At 39.1% G+C, this 23,230-nt stretch overlaps 1 protein-coding gene and 1 long non-coding RNA gene across 2 annotated transcripts; both read right to left on the bottom strand.

Annotated features, from left to right (window-relative positions):
* Window positions 1–3,769: 3,769 nt before the first annotated feature.
* LOC140343590 (uncharacterized) lies at window positions 3,770–22,938 on the bottom strand. The gene is made up of 4 exons (XM_072430304.1): window positions 22,703–22,938; window positions 21,310–21,672; window positions 5,854–6,183; window positions 3,770–4,584 (listed from the first exon to the last, which is right to left on the bottom strand). Exons 2-4 carry the CDS (start codon window positions 21,323–21,325, stop codon window positions 4,301–4,303), a joined length of 630 nt encoding a protein of 209 aa, XP_072286405.1. The 5' UTR covers window positions 21,326–21,672; window positions 22,703–22,938; the 3' UTR covers window positions 3,770–4,300.
* LOC140343591 (uncharacterized) lies at window positions 10,765–16,222 on the bottom strand. Its single transcript, XR_011923377.1, has 4 exons — window positions 16,068–16,222; window positions 14,294–14,687; window positions 12,771–13,100; window positions 10,765–11,706 (listed from the first exon to the last, which is right to left on the bottom strand). It is a non-coding gene; the product is annotated as an uncharacterized lncRNA (long non-coding RNA).
* Window positions 22,939–23,230: the final 292 nt, after the last annotated feature.

The following is a 23,230-nucleotide window of genomic DNA, read 5'->3' as shown; positions in this document are numbered from 1 at the left end:
CTGTCCAAAGAATACAAAGAATAAATTCTGATCCCTCTCGCTACTTATTAAAATAAACAGAAAAAATTCTGTATTTCTGCAATAAAATACAGAGAATTATTTCTGATACTACTTGCTACCTATCAAAATAAACAGAAAAAAATTCTGTATTTCTGTAATAAAAATACAGAGAGTTATTTCTGATAATACTTGCTACCTAGCATAATAAACAGAAAAATTTCCGTATTTTTGTAAAAAAATACAGGGAAATAATTCTGATCCTTCTCGCTACCTATCAAAATAAACAGAAAAAATTCTGTATTTCTGTAATAAAAATACAGAGAAATAATTCTGATCCTTCTTGCCACCTACTAAAATAAACAGAAAATTTTCTGTATTTCTGTAATAAAATACAGAGAATTTTTTCTGATAACACTTGCTACCTATTCCCACTCCATGCTTGCTGGACCAACTGTCGGTTGTCAGGTGCACCTTGCCAGAAACTGAGTGCTGCAGGGCCATGGACACATTGCTCTGAACGTATTCATGCAAAGCAGGAACACATTTTTGTGATACTGTGGGTTTGCGCAGAGGAATGCGTGACGGAACGCACTGGAGTCCACTAGCTGGTAAGGGAGGAGCTCTAATGCAATTAGCTGTGCAACTGCCGCATTGATCAGCTTTGTTTTGGGGTCATTTGGGCCATATTTACTCTTGCGCTCCAGCATCTGGGGGATGGAAGGTTGGATGCTGCTAATGCTAACCACAGAAACATTGGATGATGGGGTAGACGTTGTGGGGGATGGCAATGATGCCTGGTCCTGACTGCTAGCAACGCCACAGACAGCAGCCGATCTGCGTTGGAGCTGCTGCTCAACACTAGTGCTGGCTGAAAAAGGTAATGATCGCCTAGATGCCACACTCAAATTCCTGGAAGCAGCACTGGAAACTGTAGTGGCAGGAGGAGGAAAGGCAGCGGAGGAGGATGGAGCAGTTGGAGCTTGCTTCTTGGCCGGAGGTGGTTGCACAGAGCTCTGTTCTTTCACCAGGTGTTCATGCCAGGTTACTGGATGGTGGCTTTTTAAATAGGTGCTCATGCAGCTTGTTCCAAGTTTGTTTGTGTTTTTACCTCATTTCAAGTATTGAGCACACAGTTTACAGATGACCATAGTGTTGTCATCACTATGGACATTAAAAAATGCCCACACTGGCGAACATTTAACTGGGCCGAAAGGTGCTCTGGATCTGGTGTTCGTAGTGGCGGTCCGCGGTTGTTGAGGCATAGCTGTGGGGACAGCTTCCGACGATTTATGTCTATGTCTTGCCTCACTGGTAATTAAAGTATGCAGAGTGTGGGTAGCTTTTACCCTCTCCTCCCTCTCCCCCTTTGAGTGCGCTCTGCAACCTCCTCCTCCTCCTCCTCTTCTTCTTCTTCCTCCTCCTCCTCTTCCTGCCTATGAGGATCTCCTTGTTCGCCCCATGTCGGATCAAGGACAACATCATCATCATCATCATCAGAAGAGACAGTTTCCCTATATGTGCCGAAAGGAACCTGCGGCCTTTTGGAGCCAATTTGAATTGGCTCGTCTGGCTCAGAGTGAACACACTCTCTTCGTCAGATGACTCAAACAACTGAGCATCTTCAATGAATGATTGTATCTCCGCCTCTCCAACCCCTCGGTGGGACTCCTCTACATACTGCCATACACGTGACTTTCCAGCCGCTGATGGGGAACTAGGAGGAACAGGTGTATCATGGACTGTTTGGGACACCTGTAAGGCCTGTGTCTGGGACTGGGATGAAGAGGGGGTACTATCTGAGTACAGTAGATTTCAGGACTGCACAAATACAGTACAATCCAACAATCTATCTGACTAATAGTGTGAGTGTGACACAGTCTAACAAAGTAAAGCACTTTTTTTTCACTTGACAAAGCAAGCCAAGCAGCACAGGGAGGTTGTGTTGCTATCAGCAAAATCTCTGTCAGGAGTGGGAAATGCAGGCACGCCCAGCTCTTATATAGGCCAATGGCTGCCTGTGTGGCATGCAGTGACAGACAGCCAATCGGCTGTCTGCCACAACAAAGATGGAGGGGGTATCCGTGCTGTAATTGGAGGGCCTGGGGGAGTTGCCCACCCTGCCCAGTTGTTTCAGTGCATTCTGGGAAATTTGAATTCGGGTTTGTGAATTGCAGCAAAATTCGGGTCAGGTCGACCCGAATTTGAATAGCCATATCCGGGTCGAACATAAGGACGACCCGAATTCGAACAACAACACTAATTGTGACCACTGCTGGATGTCATTTGCACAGCAAAAGCCTCCTATAAATAGGGCTACCCATTCCATTTTTTGATTACTAGGAATAAATCTATCTTTAGTAATGAATATAAATATTTTGATAATGCAAATTGGCCTTTTCAACTGTTAGTAGTATGAGTATATGGTTTAGTGCTGCAGACCCTTAATAGGTCGCTACTACTTTGTACTAGAATGCTATATTTGCACTAGAAGGTATATTTCTCTTGATGAATATTGTTTGTTACCTAGGTAATAATACTTGTACATATATGGTTATATATGATTAAAGGGGTCAATTAACTCTCATAACTATACCTTTGTCAGTGTTTACTTTCCCAACAATGGCCAGGCAATATTTTTGGATTCTCAGCTTAGAATCATAGATGATTTTAGCGAAGGTACACTGATCGTGGGAGGCGATTTTAATTTTGCTCCCAACCCTTCAAAAGATGTGACAGGATGTGCATCAGCTACGTCTGAAGCAGCCTTGAGGAAGATCAAACGCCTTCTACATACATACCAACTATTGAATATTTGGCGTATTTTGCACCCAACCGAGAAAGATTTCACCTTCTATTCCCACATGCACAAAACATATTCCAGAATTGACCTTTTTTGCATTAAACATTCCTCCATAGCGACAGTGATATCTGCAGCTGTTGGTGTAATTTCTCTCTCAGATCATGCCCCGGTCTCTCTAACTGTGCAAGCATCGCCATCTGAACCGAAATCTTCCTCCTGGAGATTAAATGACTCTTTGTTGGATACACCGGAGATATGTGAACAAATTGAGGCTGAGCTCAGGTCCTACTTTGCATTTAATGCTCCTTCTGTGGATAATCCGCTCTACCTTTGGGAGGCACATAAATGCTATATACCATGTTTCCCCTAAAATAAGACCTACCCCGAAAGTAAGCCCTAGCATGCTAATCATGCAAGGGTGAAATATAAGCCCTCCCCCGAAAGTAAGCCCTATTGGCGTCTTTGGAGGGTGTGGTCACGTGGTACACCGAGAGATACCAAGAGGAAGTAGAGAGCAGAGAGAGAGAGAGAGCAGGAGATTTCAAAAGCACTGGAGCAAGGGGTGAAGAAATCGCAGGGTTAATTAACCTACAGTACTCTGGTGTGACACTAGCACTAAGAGGTTGGTGGATTCTCTTTTCAAAAGGTTCTTGCTGGTATTTCATTCATTAGCAGCAATGCATATTTATTTATTGATTTTTTTTTTTGCTTTTACTCAGATTTAACATGTAACTCTTTGAGTCACATGTTCATTGTCAGCACATTTCCTTGTTATGTTGCACTTGTTTGCTTATGAAGCTGTGTTTTTTCATTACTCATTTATGTCAATTCTTATTCATGACTTCTTGTATATAACAGAAGAAATCTGTGATTTTGACAGGTCACAGGTAACACAGAGGTATCTTTCTATAGTAATAATGGGTGCAGGTTTTGGTAAATACAGATTTTTGTACATGAAAGCTGTATATCAGGTGACTTCCTGTGCCTAGGCACTCCTGTTCCGTACCCTCATAGCTGTGAGATCATCTAGGGCTGTGTTGGTGTCACCAGATTCAGGGTGAGATTTAGTGGTGTCACTATTGTTCTGCTGATCATTCTCCTTGCTGGAGGGGAAGCTGTACCTGAGCACCTGCAATGAAAGGATCTCCCTGCTTCTTATTCTGTTGATCTGAGCTTCCTCAATCTTTTCCCCACAAGTCAGCAGATCATCAGTGAATGGGGGAAAACAAAATGCTTCATCCACTGTAATGGCAGCTTCCAAGTGGAGACACAAAAGATCAGCTGCAGTCAGACAACAGGCAATACCGGTAACCAGTTGTTTGCCATTTTTTGGGAACAACTTCCACCATACAAAGGATTCCCAATATTGTCCTGGTCCTCCCTAAGCCCTCCATACATTGGCCAGGGATGCCCTAATTATGCACATATGTCTTATATACATTAAATTTGTCACTGCATGTAATAATATTTAAACATTATATATCCAGCAATACAATCATATCATTCTTTTTTCCTGTTACCTGGAATCACAAGATGATATTCACGCTTGTCTTCACTTATAGGGTTAAGGACTCGAATAACAAACATCCCCTTCTCATCCTCTTTGTTGGCATTTCTAATTATTAGAGTTCTGTTGTTGTATTTTAGGATGTATCTCAGCGGAAGTGATCGTCCATCCAACTCCCAGAACACACGGGCATTATCCCCCGAGAGCGAGACCTCCAGGGAGATGTCAGAGCCCCCCAGACTGTAATTAATGCTTATATTGTGTATTTTCACAGGATCTGAAAAAGTACAAAGATAGCATGTTACAATATCTATCTACACCAACCTTTCCCAACCTTACCCCGAGGAAAATGTGAAATAATTTTCAGATCTCTGGGAGCACAAAACCAATTTGGTAATAAAGCCTCATAAATTGGTGGCCAATATTTAGAAAAATCCCCATGGTGGTGGCTGGATACCTCCTTATAAACAGCTGCAGCTGGCCCTACCAAATAATGTTGGCCCCAGAAATATGCAGGAATCAATAGTTGGGAGATCAACTATCCATCTAGTTTAAATCTAGTTTAAAAAATCCCTACCAACTTCTGGAAGAACCCTGGTGGTGGAGAAATCTAATGCACACCATCTTTATCTATGCTTGGTTTTCCTATCAGCACCTACTTACATTATTATTATTAATATTATTATTAATAAACAGGATTTATATAGCACCAACATATTATGCAGCGCTGTACAATAAATAGGGGTTACAAGTGACAGACAGGTACAGACAGTGACACAGGAGGAGGAGAGGACCCTGCCCCGAAGAGCTTACAATCTAGGAGGTGGGGGAAGTATCACACAATAGGATGGGAGATATGGAATGGTGGGTGAGTGGAGAGGTTTTAAGAGACAGAAGAAGACGGGTAGGAAGGTTTGAAAAGATGGTTTTTAAGTGCTCTTATATCTCTATAGGACATATTGGGCCTGATTTGGTAAAGTTTTCCAAGACTGGGGAAGACAGACTAATATGGAAGAATCTGTGTGAACGAGCAAACATGGAATAGATTTTCTTAAAATCATTTGCTATTGGTTAGGTATTGGTTTGCTATTGGTTAGATCACCCATGTTCTCCGATATTAGTCTATCCTCTCCAGTCTTGGAGAGCTCTATAAACTCAGACCCATAGGTTTTAACAAATTAAAGCACTGAACACATCAGGGGAACCATGAGTCTGTCACCGTTAGAAGTGTTGATTTCTCAAAAACTTCCACAGAGAGGGAGAAGCAGGACAAGGAATCAATAATGTGTGCCTTAGTGATCAAGTGCTGACATGGAACATGCCAATAGGAGGAAATTGCATCAGAGATGAAGTTATCAGTCTGCTGCTTCTGCATTAAGGTTTCATAAGGTTTACAAGCTGGACAAGGAAGAAGACCTTCTCCAGGAAGGGCTAGGTTGTATCGCAAGCCTCGGAAATAGATGAATAGATGCACGTCCATTTTATGTTTGTATTCAGATGTTTGCCTGGAGTTATTCTCTAATGAAAAGTATATATATCCTCTTACCTAAGACAATGATCTCTGTAGATTTCAATATCTTAAATTTTTCAGCACCGCTAAAAAAGAAGGTTTGATATAGGCCAGTGTCATTCTTCTGGACATTTTTCATCATCCAGCAGCCATTATCATGGTTCAAGAGAAGTCTTTGGTTCAATACATGATGAATTATTGGAACTGAATTCCAGCATTCAGCTAGAACAAGTGTGACATTGCACCGGAGCTGCAGAATTCCTTGCGGCTCATAACATTGAAATCTACAAAAATGTATATCTGCTCCAGTTTGAACAAGATGAGCTGCTTTAGCTGCTGATAAGATGAGCACTAGGAAGATCAATCCTGAAAAATAAAATGTGCAATATGAGAAACTTAAAAAGTTATACAAGTAATTTATTAGATGTGTGAGGTTTTCGAACTTTTGAATGAATCACAAAAGTTATTTTGTTGAATGTTTTGTTGGACATCTGGCCATCACATCTATATGAGCTTGTTGAACAATCCCTTCCAAAATCATTTTTGGTCATTTAGTAGATGTGATGGTCAGGTGTCCAGATACTAATGGTCATATAGTAGAGTGAGAAAAATAAGATATCCCCTGAAAATAAGCCCTAATGAGATTTTCAGAGGTAAAATAAATATAAGACACTGTCTTATTTTCGGGGAAACACGGTACAAGGTCTGTTCATTCAGTTGGGTCATAGGTGCAAAAGGGAGAGAGAAGCTAAACTTAATCAGCTTTTGCATAATTTGGAAGCCAGTCGGCTTCACACGGTGGAAATCGAGCAGCAAATTGTGGGTATAAGAGAGCGTATTAGAGAGATGCTACGTGTAAAACCAAATTTATGCTTACCAAGTGCAAGGGATATTATTATAAATATTCTAATAAATGTGGCAGGGCTCTAACTCAAGCACATCGGGAAAAGAGGGCAAAAACCTATATTCCTAGTATGAGCTCCCCATCGGGTGGAAGGGTGCACACCTCTTCAGACATTGCAGAGACCTTCCGGTCATTTTTTGACAAATTGTATATTTGGACAGCAATGCTGCCAATGAGGCAGATCCCACAAAGGCAGATTTGATTGGAGCCTATCTTGACTCCTCGGGACTCCCCATTCCTTCGGAGGTGGTGGATTTTCTGGGGGCCCCAATCACGGCAGAGGAATTGGCCTCGGCTGTTACTAAAGCTGCCACTGGGAAAGCACCTGGCCCTGACGGCCTGACCTTACTGTACTATAAGAAACTCCTTTCTGTGCTCCCACCGCACTAACAGTGTTTAATGCCTTGACTGAACGAATGGCGCTGCCCAGGGATTCATTGGCAGCACATATTTCCTTAATACTTAACCCTGACTCCCTTGATCCAATCTATTATACACCCCGACCAGAGAGGTTTCCTACCGGGCCGAGAAGCTAGGGACAATACCATAAGAACACTAAATTTGATTAACTATATTCATTTACATAAGATACAGGCAATGTTGTTGGCAGCAGATGCTGAAAAAGCCTTTGACCGCGTTGACTGGGAATTTTTGAAACATACCTTGGTACATATAGGTCTACCGCCTGCCTTGGTGACCTGGATTGGGTCCCTATACTCCACCCCAACGGTGCAGGTCAAAGTGAATGGTTTATTGTCCAGACCCTTCTCTATTAGTAATGGCACATGACAGGGGTGCCCCTTAGGTACTCAACGTTATCTAAATATAAAATCAATCTACAGAAATCAGAGACACTGTCCATCACATTATCTGATAGGATAGTGGGGTCTCTGACACCGTATTTTCCCTTTAAATGGGGGAAATCCACCATAACATATCTGGGAACTAAGATCCCTAGAGAATTGTCCTCGGTGGTTAATTTGAATTTTCTGCCCTTATTAAATGTGGTGAGGAGATACTTACAGCGGTGGAAACAACACGCATTCTCCTGGTTCGGTAGATGCAACATATCGAAAATGAACATTATGCCACGTCTACTATATACTTGCTCCAAACCCTCCAGGTCCATATCCCACAACAAGTACTAAATAAATTTAGGCAAGAGCTTCTCTACTTTGTGTGGGGGGTGGCAACCCCTGTATCGGGCGACGGGTCTTACGGTTGCCTACAGTGGGCGTCAGTATTGCCTTTCCCGACCCTCTATTGTACCAACAAGCGGTACATGTGGGGTGCTTAATAGACTGGTGCAGGAATGGCGGTCACAAACCTTGGGTAGCACTCGTAGCACTTTCTTGTACCCCATTAGCAGGGGCTATGTGGTCCCACTAGACACACTTCTTACTATTCCTAAGCTCCCTCTGATAGGAACAACTCTATGTATTGTGTAGAATTATTTCCAAATTTCCGAGTACCTGAGTACCTACCCCTCCCCATTATCTCCTATTTTGGGGCATCCAGGGTTTCAACCTGGTATAACTGACCCCAGGTTCTGTTCTTGGGGGGAACAGGGAATCTTTAGAGCATCCCATTTTTTGAGGGGTACAGAATGGACGAATATTTCTGATCCATCAGCTGCTCACGATCTTGCATAGTTGGATGTATGGCGTAGTCTACAGTTGCATCATTTTCTCCGCTCCCTCCCACTACGATCCAATTTTGTGCATCCTCTGTCACAGATGGAATTAGTGTGTGTGGCCACGGGCCCCGTTCGGGGGACTCTCTCTAGTGCTTATCAGCTGCTTTTGACAGACCTAAACCCCGCATCTTTACCATTTTTAAATAAATGGGAATGTGACCTTAATATTACATTCTCCCCAGAACAACGGGAACGCCTTTTGTGCATGGGCACCAGGCTGCTCTTGGCAACTCTTGACAGGAATTGAATTATAAATTACTCACACGTTGGTACAGAGTACTGACAGTGCTTGCTAAAATGTATCCGGGAGTGGATGATCGATGCTGACATTGTGAAGCTTAAGCTGGTAGTCTACTCCATATATTGTAGGAATGCACAATATTAGTACCTTTCTGGTCAAGGGTGGCAGCGGTTATCGAGGAATTGACAGAGGTGGATATACGCAACAGACCTGAGCTGGCCCTTTTGCGTTTGAATGATTGGTCTAAAAAGAAATACCACAACTCTTTGCTTAAGCATCTTTTAAATGCTGCTAAAGCCTTTGTTCCTTCACAATGGAAGCAGTCTTCTCCCCCCACCCTGTCGCTCTGGTTTAAAAGGGTGAACGAGATTATGACGATGGAAGATCTTATTACCTCCCGTGATGGGAGATCTGATAAATTTAGTAAAACCTGGTTTTATTGGATACAATATACCACCACCCAGGCGTATCTTTCAGTACAAAGCGTGGCTGATAATGTTAATGATATATTTGATAACAAAACTGCTGTTGAACTTGTCGTTCTATGCTCCCAATCACACTGTATTTGGCCAGTACTTAGTCAGGCCGGCAATGCCATTGCCCCCCCACCCTCCCCCACTTCTATCCCTCTCTTTCTTTGTTTTGTCTATAATATGGAAATTATCAGTGATCAGTCATTTCAAATATAGCCTGTTAGCAATATGCATATTTTGATGGGAATGGTGTTTATTTTGGATGATTGTATGAATGAATGTTCAAATATTGTATATTTGGCTGTTCACTAAATTAAAAAATAAAATTATGAAAAAAAATGTTTATCCTGAAAAAAAATTACAACAAAGATTATTCCAAAAATTTGAAAGGAAAGAGTCATGAAAATGAACTAAATTCTTACTGGTGATGGAACATTTTTTTCCTTTTGTTTTGTGGGAAAATCTTGCATAATGGGGAACTAATTGATGTTATTTTTTTTAATTCAGTGTCCCAGAAAACACCAAGGACAGCAAGGAAGTCAATATATTTTAGGTTATATATAATTACGTTAGATAGGGGGGTCATACACAACAGGTTAAGAGCAGCATTTTTGTGGGACCGGTCATATGAGGTGTGGAAGCCTACAGGGCCAAATAAGATAAATTATTGGGTCTGATTTATTAAAACTCTTTAAGAGTGTCAAATATAGATTATCATGAGAGAAACAGTGATCCAGAAAACCTGGAATGAATTTTCTAAAATCATTTGCTAATATTTTCAAATGTTTTCCATCAAGGACCAAATCCATTTTAGGATTGCTGGATTACCCAGGTTCTCCCATGATAGTCTATCTTCTCCAATTTTGGTGAGCTTTAATAAATCAGGACCATTCTGTCCACTCCAGGGTTAGAGATTTAGTAATGCAGGGTGGAAGGGGGGAGTTACCTGAATTCACCTGTACAGCAAAGATACCTTAATGATGCCAGTGTACACTGAGCAATATTTAAACCACTTTTATTGTACAAGGGATTGATAAAAAAATGCACCAAATCCCAAATCTGATTCTAAAGATGCATCAATCAGCGCTTCGGAGATCAGAGCTATACATATTGATGGAGCTAAATCTTGCCATGTCAATGCAGCCAGGACCCAGTCAAGTCAGGACCCCCATAAAAAAACAGGTTTAAAAACTAAATCCAATACTAAGATACTAATAAAATATTAAATGATTTGTGGAGCTTTCATTTATTTCTACATTTTATTTTGCCTACAACAATGTTAGTGTGATAGGAGATCATTATTAGAAATTATCGAACACTTCCACTAGATGGCAGCAGATACCTAAGTTACTTGTGTATGTGACATTTACGCTTTGTGGTGTGCTGAGGGTTTTTTCTTTTATAAATTTGCACAATTTGGCATCTTGATGCTGAAGAGGGGCCTGGTTGGGTTGCATTGCAGGGTGCCAGATGGGCGGTTGGATGTGTTATAGCACCCCTAAATATTCTGCCAGCAACTTTGTAGCACATATCACAGGCAGTATGCTTTGAAAGTGAATTGATCATCTTCAAATACAATGTTTTGTGTTATGGGGATTTTCAGATGCTTTACCCATCATTAATGCAACAAAAATTTGACATTCCTTATCCAGTTTATTCTATTCCATCCTAAATCCCTAAAAACATACATCAAGCTCCTATACATACATTTTAGTAATTGCAATACACATGATATTTAAAAATCATTATACATCAGCATTTTTATACAATGCAACTTTTGGTCCTTGACGCATATCACCAGTAGGCTTCCTTGGAAGGACGCTAGATATCAGCGCCATCTAAATTTCTCTATGTATTGACAAACACAGACAAAAAAATGAAAAACATACATGTTTTAGAATATTGTCATATTCAATTGTTAAATCAATGTTTATTTTACCTCTAAGAATAAACGTGCGCCTTCTTCAATCAGTCAATTATCATTTTCCTCAGCATTTAATCTCATAAATTTTTTCAGATTATGTATAGAATATATATAGAATATAGAATATAGAATATATAGAATATATGAAATTGACTCCATTGTAATGATGAGAGCTGTGACCCCATCAAACCAAGGTGTTTTCTTCTATATTTGCCACTATTTTCCTCGTTATCTTAATTATTTGTCATCACTCTGATTCAAAACCAGAATAATAAAGATATAACCTTTGTTTCAATTCATTGTAGTATCAAATAGCATAAACATACAATGTAAGTCACCTGCAAAGCTTTGTACTGCAAATCTTTCACTTCACATAAACCTAATATTTCAGTAAAACTAGCTAAAATTTTAACAATATTTATCTTTTAGCATTGCCAGATCTCTCTTGAAGGAAGTGGTATAATGATAGACAGGTAAAGTGCAGTGTGAGTTTTCTGTGTTCAAACTTGGAGAAGATGAATCTGGTGCTTCTATCCAGAGATAATTTATGGAACTAATCCAGGAAAACCTTTTTGATAATATGCAAGATGATACATAAGCCAAAGATACGTATAAACGGTACATGATATCTAGAATTTGGACTTCGGCTTCCTGTAAAAAAGAGAAGCGTAAAATGCATTAATTCTGTTTTTATCCCTTTTTTAAAATTGTATATTTTTATTCCTTTTTTTCATTTAAAAAAACACAGAAAAAAGCATATCCGACAGAATTTCAATCAAACAAAAAAGAAAGGAAAGGGGGAAAATCACAGAACTGTTTAAAAGCGTTTCACATTTTCACTTGTGAAGAAAGCATGGTAACCAGATTATAGTAAAGAGAGATTACATCAATGTCCAAAATAGGTGAACAATATTAATATTGATGTCTAAGGAGTGACACAAATCCCTCCACATCTCTTGTCCCACCTACCTACCTGATACACAAATCCCTCCACATCTCTTGTCCCACCTACCTACCTGATACACAAATCCCTCCCCACCATTCCATATCCCCCTCCTATTGTGTGATACTTCCCCCACCTCATAGATTGTAAGCTCTTCTGTCCTCTCCTCCTCCTGTGTCACTGTCTGTATCTGTCTGTCATTTGTAACCCCTATTTATTGTACAGTGCTGTGTAATATGTTGGTGCTATATAAATACTGATTATTATTATTTCTATTATTATTAATAATAATAATATCACACTGAATAGCTTTAAAATAATCCATTATTCTAACATCTTGGATTCTCTGTAAGACCCAATATTGTGGAGGGACAGAAGATTTCCATTGGGGTGCTATAGGGGTTCTAGCATTGGTCAAAATATGCGTAACAAATTTCCGACCAAAGGTGGAGGATAGATCATGAGTAGGACTAGCAAGTAGTGTATCATGTTCAAATCTGTATGACAACCAGTAAGATCCAACAGAAAAAGGGATGGATCAAATGACATTCCCGAAAGATAAGCTCAATTGTGCCCCTACACATCCTCCAACATACATGGCAACTAAAGTGTTTATGTTACATATTGGACAAGGAACCAGAACTGCTCCAGGAAGGGCTAGTCTATATGTCAAGCCTCAGAACTATATGAACAGATACACATCCATGTTATGTTTGTATTCAGATGTTTGCCTGGTGTTTTTCTATAAGGTAAAGCATAAATATCCTCTTACCTAATACAATGATCTCTGTAGATTCCAATATCTTAAACTTATTGGCACTGCTAAAAAACAATGTTTCATATAGGCCAGTGTCATTTTTCTGCGCATTTTTCATCATCCAGCAGCCATTATCATGGTTCAAGAGAAGTCTTTGGTTCAATATATGATGAATTATTGGAACTGAATTCCAGCATTCAGCTAGAACAAGTGTGACATTGCACCGGAGCTGCAGAATTCCTTGCGGCTCATAACATTGAAATCTACAAAAATGTATATCTGCTCCAGTCTGTACATAATGAGTTGCTGTAACTGCTGATAAGATAAGCAAAGGGCAGATCATTCCTGAAAAAAAATGTGTAATATGAGAAAAGCAAAAAATGTGTTTGGGTTTCTTGGCACAGGGTTTATGGATAGGCTATGTGAATGTTTTAACTGTGTGAAGTCTTGGAAACCATGAATGAATAGAGGTTATTAAAGATGCACTGCAATTTTTTTTTTTTTCAAAATCAATCCATCACATTTAATTGAGCTTGTTGGACATCTCATTTTATATCATAATCATATCACTATCATTTTTACTATTTTTAGTTTACAAGTTATGGTTTCAAAGTCTGGTTTAGAATTTTTATATCATTTGAAGCTTTTAGAAGATGACTTTGTGTTTGCTGAAATGTGTGGCCTATACTGTGCTAACAAATGGCACCTTTTTGTCTTCTACACTATCTGGAAATAATGGTAACACTTGCCTCTGTTCCTTAAATACACAATATGGCCAATAGTTTGTGGGCATCTGACTGTTACACCCACATGAGCTTTAAATTTAGCCCATTGCTGAGGTCATGGACTGATGTTGGATGAGAAGACCTGGCTCATCTTTCCAATTCAGCTGTTTAGTTAGGTGGAGGTCAGGGCTTTGTGTAGGTCTTCCACATTAAATTGGTGGCACCAAGTATTTTTGTGGCTGGTTTTGTAGAAGTTATTGCAGTAGATGTGATGGTCAGGTGTACACATACTGTTGGTCATATAGTAGATGTGATGGTCAGGTGTACACATACTGTTGGTCATATATTAGATGTGATGGTCAGGTAGATGTGATGGTCAGGTGTACACATACTGTTGGTCATATAGTAGATGTGATGGTCAGGTGTACACATACTGTTGGTCATATAGTAGATGTGATGGTCAGGTGTCCTCATACTGTTGGTCATATAGTAGATGTAACGGTCAGGTGTACACATACTGTTGGTCATATAGTAGATGTGATGGTCAGGTGTCCACGTACTTTTGGCCATACAGTACAATTGATGGTCAGGTGTCCACGTACTTTTGGCCATACAGTACAATTGATGGTTATGGTATGATGTAGTCTAAACATTATCCAACACTGAAAACACCTAAACTCAAGAATCTACCCTACATTTTGCCACATGGGCAATAGTCTTACATTTTTTGGCCAAGTACAGTTGTATATTTTTTACATAACTCTATTGCATACTTTTGTCAAAATAACCAACTATTTGTGCTGAAACACTCACCTATTTTATTAGTCATGTAGTCTGGTGTGGTTGACTTTGGTAATGATGAATTTAACTTATAATTGTAGAACTAATCAGTATTTAGCCTCTGTCAGGATGTATCACAAGCCATTACGTATTACAGTCCTATTAGATCAGGAGAAGCAAACATATAGGATGAACATCGATTTGTAGTTGTACATCGCAGGTCCTTTCTGTTACTAGGTGGCCTTTCCACTTGTGGTATTATAGGGTTTTCCAGATTCTGATTTATTCAGTCTGGAAATGTTTCAGATCACTTCACCTCCAACATGGTTTTATATTCAGCCATTTTTTTTCCAAAAATGCAGATTTTCCACAATTCAGTTTCACGTTGGCAAGCTCTTTAGACACACTAAAGTAATCAATGAGGTCCCTGGATGATGGAGAAAAATATCGTAAGATGAAAACTTTCTTCTATAATATTTTAAGAACATAGATTACCATTATGAAATATCACTATTTAAGTACCAAAACTTTTAGGTATTTCAGAAGATGGAAGGGTTGAATCCATGATGTGATTATTTGCTCCCACTCTTGGATACCATGACCATTGTCTCAGTTACAGACATTAAGGCAGAACTAAAATTCCACTTCCAAAGTTTGGAATCTATCAGGAATCACCTGCCTGATCTTTGTCTCTATCTGTACAGAAACAGTGAGCTAGATTCTCATGCACCCCTGCACAGGAATTGCATCATCCTAGCCCTGTCAATCAAGATGACCAAAGACCCAACTCAAGGACCTCTTGTGGGGTTTATTATTTATTAAATTTGGAGACAAATATTTAACTGGTCTGTCATAGAAATATGAGGTAAATGATCAGATTGTTTTAGCATTAGAGGAAAGCAATCTTGGACCTAAAGGCCACTCATTAGAGCCGATCACTGTGTTGTATGAGTACATATGTTGTAGAGTTTACATCATCTTTTCCTGTGAGCTATGACACTGCATTTTACAGCAGCTGCAATGAAAAAAAACCCACTAGGGTATGCTGTGAATTTCCTTTATTAGGTTGGGTGGCTTTAATCCGATCATGAATGGGCAAGGTGACTGAGTTTCTTTAGGGATGTCATTAGGCTCTACCAATTTGGCTATATAATCATATTTCATGGTGGATTGTTTTTTTCAGGGTGTTTCCTGATAGGGACAACAGTGGATCATGCCTATGTACTAATACAACAACAATAAAGCTTCAGCAAATTTCAAAGCTCATTACAAGAAATGCAAACCTTAAGCTACGTACACACGCCAAATTTTTCTCGCCCGATAATTGTCTCAGGGTGGATACCGGGCAAGATTCTGGTGGGTGTACAGCCCGCGTCATCCATCATCCGTGGATCTGTCCTAGCAGATCTATGGACGATGAACAACGAGCGATCCTAATGCAAGGGAAGGGGGAGAGCGCACAGCAGTGTGCCACTCTGTCACTCTCCCCCTCACCCCTCTATGGAGTAGAACATTGCTGTATGTACAGGATCATAAAAGATCAACAACAAGTATTGTATGTGTGTACACAGTTTAAGTCTAATGAGATCAGATATATTGTTGTGATTATTACTTCAAATTATAATGTATACACAATGTATCCAAATTAAATCCCAGTCTGCTATGCAATAAATGGCCTCTAAAGGTAGCACAGGTGACAACACTGGATCAAAATTCAGAAACAAAGTGAATGTTCTTGATGAAATTTTCAGAATGGAGTCTGTAAATTAAATACATATAATGCAGAACGGTCACCTTCATAACTCACCAAGGCCTTGCCTAGACAGGTACCGTCATCTTCTGGAATCCAAGAGAACGGTGAACTTTTTAGCAACCACAACCAGAAGAGGAAAGGATTCCAGTACCGGCACCATAATAGTGGATGTCCAGGCTAGAAAACTCAGCATTAAATGCAAAATTAGGTTAGGAAATGGAAAGAATAGAACCCAGCCAGCTCTAGGAAGGGCTAGATAGAAATAGGTAATGATTGCAATGAAGTAGGTCAAATTACAAGGAGTGCCAGGAAGAAGAGAAGCTTCTGTAGAGATAATACGTGCAGGACGTGTGCAGGTAAAGTTGGTATCAACAAAGATTACGCTTTTTAGCTATTACTACCCAACATTTCAGCACCCCAGCTGAAATAAAGATTACAGAGGAAGAAAAATGAAGAATTCTAAGATATGGGGTCACATTTTTAAATAAACTGTGAAAATACAAAAAACCCTTCTCATTTTGAGGGTGTTGTTTAAAAATTAAACAAGGAATTTGGGCCCCCCCAGGTCACTCACATTACAAGGAAACTTGGGGAGGGGGTAAATTTATACATGCCTGCTCACAAAACTATAACTGTCATACTATGCTATCCTGTCCATTTACTTTCTTTGAACCTTAATTTCTCTTGGGGGGAGTAAGAAAACAAAATTGCAAAAGTGCATGTGAGGAACTTCAGTTGACATATTCGGTAAGCGAGAACGGCCTGAATTTTAAAATCTCGCTCCTTAATCCCTATTGCTGTATACTAAACAAATGCACATGAAGACAGCAAAAACACAAATATAAATGCAGTTAGAAAAGCAAGCAGAAGATTTCAAACACATGATAACTATGTTACAATAACAAAATAGGTTGTTGTCAAACAAACTGGATATGTACCAAGAGGTAGCTAAGAAAGCAGTTGTATGGGTAGTAGAATGCAAATATGGGAAGCGAAAAGGAAAGACTAGCAAAAAATTATGCATATGAGTACAGTGAACACAGGGATTGAGTGGGATACAGAAATTTGGGATACCATTGTGTGGGATACTACCAATAGTGATTGGTCAAATGGTGGAAAGGAAGAAATTAAGGGACAGCCAGTTGCCGACACAAGGACACTAGAAAAAAATATGTTTTTTGCATAATGGGGTCCCAATAAATGAGATTTATGGAGTAGATACTTTATTCTTTTTGGGAGCTGTACAGTATACCCATACAGCCAAGTAGGTAAATCAGCAAGAATCCCTCTCAAGGGACTGGCTTTCCCCTGTTAAAAGCAAAATTGGTATGATGTAAAACTGACATCTCCTCCTCCCACAATGTATTCTGATCTCCTCAGGGAGATCACTCTGAAAGCAGAGGAAGGTCAAGCACATAGTAGATAGACTCGTACTGATTAGTATCCCTATACACCCTTTGTAACAATTAATTGCAAAAAGTAAAAATGAACAAAATGTATGAGCTTTACATAATACAGGACAGAGATCATTTTGATATATGGTAATCCACAGTTGTTTAGGGGCAAGAGTGTAGTGATCACTGGTCTGGAAAGTAAACAAAGACCTTCAGTATAGACATGTACATTAAGAAATAGGAAATGTACTTGGTAAGATGTATCCAGTAGGTATTGTACCTTTACCCAAGTATATCAATGGTATTGATATTGTTAGGAGATTGACACATGAATTATCAGATGGCAGATACCAATTTGGAGTATAATCTTATATATCTGCAATAAATGTATTGATAGGCAATTTGCCCATGGAACCAGTGGAATTACCTGCTGCTAACCAGGTGATACAAATGAAACAATATAGGATGCCTGGGGGGCAGAATGAGATACGAGGGGGTGCTGAGAAGTTCATGGCTTTGCCCCCTTCCAAATGAAATGAAATGAAAAATGAGTCTTAGGGCATATGACAGCCTAATATCTTAGAATGCAATTGTGCAAATATCAGGTCTTAGTGATTTCTAAAACTGTTTTTTCTTTTACTGAGAAGCTGTGATGGCCGAGGCACAAGCAAGTTTCACGTCATTGGAGTTATGGGCCGTCATGAAGTTTTTGTTTCTCCAGGGAAAGTCAGCAAAGGACATTCAACCAGCAGGTGAATTGCTGCAGAGTCACCTCCTAGTTTGGTAACACCTGTGGCTCCCAATAAGTAGGACTTTATATTCTGGCTTTGCAAGCCTCCTATTGCCTTGCTGGTGTTCTGGTTACTTGCCCTCTAAAATCCTGTTCCGGCTCTGGATATTCTTGTCCATTGTATACAGTTGTGTATAGATTATTGCATCTGTATGTTTGTGTGTTACACCATATTTAATATTCACTGTTTGCAGTGCTGTGTATGCATTCATTTACAATCAACACAAGTTATACTTGACTTGTGGCTTTATAGTGTGTGCTGCCAATGCTGATCTCCCTCCTGTTCCTACTGAAGAAATCCTGACAACAATATTCATGACAAAGAGAAATGTAAGCACTGAGCCCCTAAAACAAAATTCACCATAAATCAATTACCCACCATGTCCCATAAACAATAAAACTACCAAGGAAAGTTTCTGGTGTAAATATGTATGCAAGTTTTATTAATGCATTACACATAAAAACATATCACACAAAATGATAAACAATTCCAATGTAATTGCATACTGTGGTCATCATGAATCTCACATTATACATCAATGTTTAACATTTTTGTGTTCCTGATGCATTTCCAGGATAAAACTGCTTCTTCAGGGGATAAGAGACATCATATCAGGGTAGAGCACCAGACAATTGGTTAGACATATGTTATATCATGACTTCTGCCCCAAGCAAATTACCAAATGTCAGCAAGATCAAGTGGATTCAGATACAGAAACAAATGATTGAAATGTCATAATAAGGTAAATATCATATAAGTGTAAATAATGTAACATGGGGACAATGTGCTTTATATCAGATGAGTTTTATTATATGCCCTTGATCCTCATTTTCCTTGATAGGTAACACTAACAATATAAATATTTTACTAATGACACAGATGAATCTTTGTAATCTAGAAATGAATATATATTAGTTTAGCTGTATTGTTTTTTGTGGCTGACGTATTAGCTGAATATAATACTAATAATGCTTTGGCTTGCAGTCTGGCAAAACAATTTAAATCACACATCATGCACATTACAAATTTTATTATTTAATTTGCAGTTCAGAACATTGACTTGAGATTGATGATCTATTAATGAATCAAAATATAGGGTTATGTTGTTTTAACCTAAGTGATGAAATCTTTACAATTTCATACAAAAGCTGTACAAGTCCTTGCTGATAATGTTAAACAGGTAAGACTGGTGAGATTTTTTTAATTTGTTTATCAAGTTGTAAAATAATTGGTATAATTCTATTTGGTATTGCTTTCCAAATTGCTCTATGTTGTTTCCTTCATTTTATTCATAATCCTCTTGCTATTTGCCGTCCTCCTAACATTGAATCATGTTCCCAGTGACCAAGGTACCAAATGTAGAAAACAGTCTGATGGTTCATAGTGCTCACTGAAAGCCATGATGATGGTGCTGTCTGCAGAAAGGGAGGAGGAGTACCCCTATAAGTGTCCATATAACTTTGTTGATGAAACCAAATTCTTCAATTGTCTGTTTATTATTGATGTAAGGTAGAAGCCGGCGAAACCTACCAACTTCTGAGTAGGAAAGTTTTTCAGGTAACCTGACCAGCTTTCCCAGATGCCTGGTTCTTTACATGAATAAAAGTTCTTGCACTTTAGAGAAACTACAAAAAATGGGCAATGGCGGAAGCCTCAGCTGTGGAGTGCATGGACTGCCTGGGTTCTAAGAGATCCTGCCTGACTGTCACAAGGATGAAGCCAACTTACTCTGTCATGTATTCCTCTATATATACAAGAAGCTATTCACACTTTTATAGCATGCATGTTGGAGTGTTAATAAAGATTACTTTAAAATCATTTATTTAAATCAATCCTTTGAAAGTAAAGAATGCTTTTTAGTTACTTATTGACATTCTTTTGAATCAGTTAATAAAATCATTGAATAAAATCAGTGATTGCTGCTATAATTGTCTCTGACTCCCATGTATCCTAAGCATTATGGTCACTTGGTTTGTGTGGCTTTGTCCTCGTATTTTATTGGCATCTTTTTTCTATGATATTGAAGATGATAAATATGACAAAAATAAGTATAAATGCTACATTATATTGAGAATTTTCACTTTTGTAATCTGAAATAAAAAAAAGGAAAAAAACATAAATGATATTAATTCTCAACACAATTGATTGTATTTAATTATATTCCTGAGCATTTCTATTGGATGGTATATTACCTAAAAAATTATATTGTTAATTGTGGCTAAACAGTACCCTGACAATCTGATATTTGTCTTGGTATACTCCAGGTCCCTTTCTGTGCCTAGGCACTCCTGTTCTGTATCCTCATAGCTGTATATCAGGTGACTTCCTGTGCCTAGGCACTCCTGTTCTGTATCCTCATAGCTGTATATCAGGTGACTTCCCGTGCCTAGGCACTCCTGTTCTGTATCCTCATAGCTATTTATCAGGTGACTTCCTGTGCCTAGGCACTCCTGTTCTGTACCCTCATAGCTGTATATCAGGTGACTTCCTGTGCCTAGGCACTCCTGTTCTGTACCCTCATAGCTGTATATCAGGTGATTTCCTGTGCCTAGGCACTACTGTTCTGTACCCTCCTAGCTGTATATGAGGTGACTTCCTGTGCCTAGGCACTCCTGTTCTGTACCCTCATAGCTGTATATCAGGTGATACTGTTGGTCATATAGTAGATGTGATGGTCAGGTGTACACATACTGTTGGTCATATAGTAGATGTGATGGTCAGGTGTACACATACTGTTGGTCGTATAGTTGATGTGATGGTCAGGTGTACACATACTGTTGATCATATAGTAGATGTGATGGTCAGGTGTACGCATACTGTTGATCATATAGTAGATGTGATGGTCAGGTGTATACATACTGTTGGTCATATAGTAGATGTGATGGTCAGGTGTGCACATACTGTTGGTCATATAGTACAATTGATGGTTATGGTATTATATAGTATAAAAAGTACTCAACACTGCAAAATCCCGAACTCACACATTTTCCCTATATTGGCCACATGGAGAAAACTTGTTTATTCTTTGGTCAAGTATAGTTGTGTACTTTTTACATATTACTATTGTATACTTGTGTCAAATAACCAAGCATTTTGTGTTTAAACACTCACCTGTTTTATAAATCATGTGGTCTGGTGTTGATTACTTTGGTAATGATGAATTTATCGTTTTTGCTCAGCAGATTCTTATGAGCACAATCTCTGCTTTGCCTGCAATGGGCTCCTAGGTTTAGATTGCAGGTCCTTTCTGTTATTAGGTGGACACCACTGGACTTTGTATTTTCGACTTGGGGTAATATAGGGTTTTCCTCATTCTTATGAAGCCCCAAAGCAGTAACTTACACTTTATTCATTCAGTGTGGAAACTTTTTCAGATCTTCTTGTCTCCTCAAAATGTATTTTATTTCCAAAAAACCCAGATTTTCTTTCAGGTTGGCAAGCTCTTTAGACACACTAAAATAATTAATGAGGTCCCTGAATGATGGAAAAAATACATCATAAGCTGAAAATGTTCTTTAATAATATTTCCAAGAAAAGATTTTACTGAAAATAAATAGCAATATTTAAGTATATGTAAAGCCAAAATGTTAGTTTTTTTTTCAGTTTCTGATAGAATATGGAAGCATTAAATCCCAGATGGAGTTATTTGCTCCCAGCCTTGGTACCATGCCCATTGGTTTCAGACATTTTAAAGGAAGAATTTAATTTCCACTTCCAAAATCTCCAATCAGTTAGGTCTTTTGTTTATAAAGTAAAAAATTTAGGGTGTACATTTAGATTGTGATGTGGTTTTTGCAGTAGAGGAGGGCGAAATGTGGATGGTTTAGCCAATCGGTAGGACCGATCGCTGTCACGTGTTGTAGAGGTACACCCTCTTTTACTTTGGGTCCATGAGCCTGATTTATTAAAGCTCTTCAAGACTGGAGGGGATACACTTTCATCAGTGAAGCTGAGTGACCCAGCAAACCTGGAATGTATCTGGTCCAGGATTGAAAGCATTTGCTAACAAATAGCAAAAGACTTTTGGGAAATTCATTCCAGGTTTGCTGGATCACCCAGCTTCACTGATGGAAGTGTATCCTGTCCAGACATGGAGAGCTTTATTAAATCTGGGCCCAATGACTCTGCACTTTAAAGCAGCTGCACTGACAAAAAGAACCACTAGGGTGCGAATGTCTAATAAGATTGGATACAATGTAGCAATTGTTGCCTATGACATAAGAATGAATACACAATGTATCAAAATGAAGTCACAGCTTACAATGCAGTAAGTGGCCCTTTGCAGGGGACAACATAGGAGCACAATGGGGAGACAGGAACAAAATGTTGTCACACTATAATAGAAAGTGCTTGAACAAGTAGCTTCATAACACAATTTAGAACAACATCTCACTACTCGAATTGAAATAACTTACACAATCCGATTGCATCATGCATGGATAGTGTCAGGATGGAGCCCGCTAATTAAACATAGAACGTATAATAAGGGCACTTTGTAACTCACCAAGGCCTTGCCTAGACAGGCACCGTCATCCTCTGGAATCCAAGAGAACGGTGAACATTTTGGTAACCACAACCAGAAGAGGAAAGGATTCCAGTACCGGCACCATAATAGTGGATGTCCAGGCTTAAAGCAAACAATGGATAAAATGCAAAATTAGGTTAAGAATTAGAGAGAACTCTAAGCTGACTCTGTAAAGGGCAGAGTGGAGGACAGGAAGTAGGGAGGCGAGGGGCTTGCTTAATTTTGTTGAACATTCAGCCAATGTGTTTTAACATGGGGCGTGTACATCTGGGTGTTTACAATATCTTCATCGGCAGCAGCGTGTGATTGCTGCGTGTGAAAAAGCTACATGTCATAATCTACAGACTAACAACTCTGTCTTCAAAGCTTCCCACAGTTTTTCCTAAACTGTTGGTTGCAACAACTTGAAATGTTCAGGGTGCACAGAGGACCCTCATAGCTACTGGCACCCATAAGCAATTTAATCCTGTCACAGGAATGGTGGAACTTTCTGATTATTCCACTAGA

The sequence above is a fragment of the Pyxicephalus adspersus genome, chromosome Z (assembly GCF_032062135.1).
Source record: "Pyxicephalus adspersus chromosome Z, UCB_Pads_2.0, whole genome shotgun sequence".
NCBI classification, from domain to species: domain Eukaryota; kingdom Metazoa; phylum Chordata; class Amphibia; order Anura; family Pyxicephalidae; genus Pyxicephalus; species Pyxicephalus adspersus.
Note: the sequence above shows the minus strand (reverse complement) of the source record. Positions and strands in the feature narration are given on the sequence as shown.

Bases quoted from the DNA above. Each gene is read 5' to 3' on its own strand.
- LOC140343590 (XM_072430304.1), bottom strand. The intron at 4,585-5,853 runs GTAAGAGGATAT...GTACTTTTTCAG, and splicing joins TACAGAGATCATTGTCTTAG to ATCCTGTGAAAATACACAAT.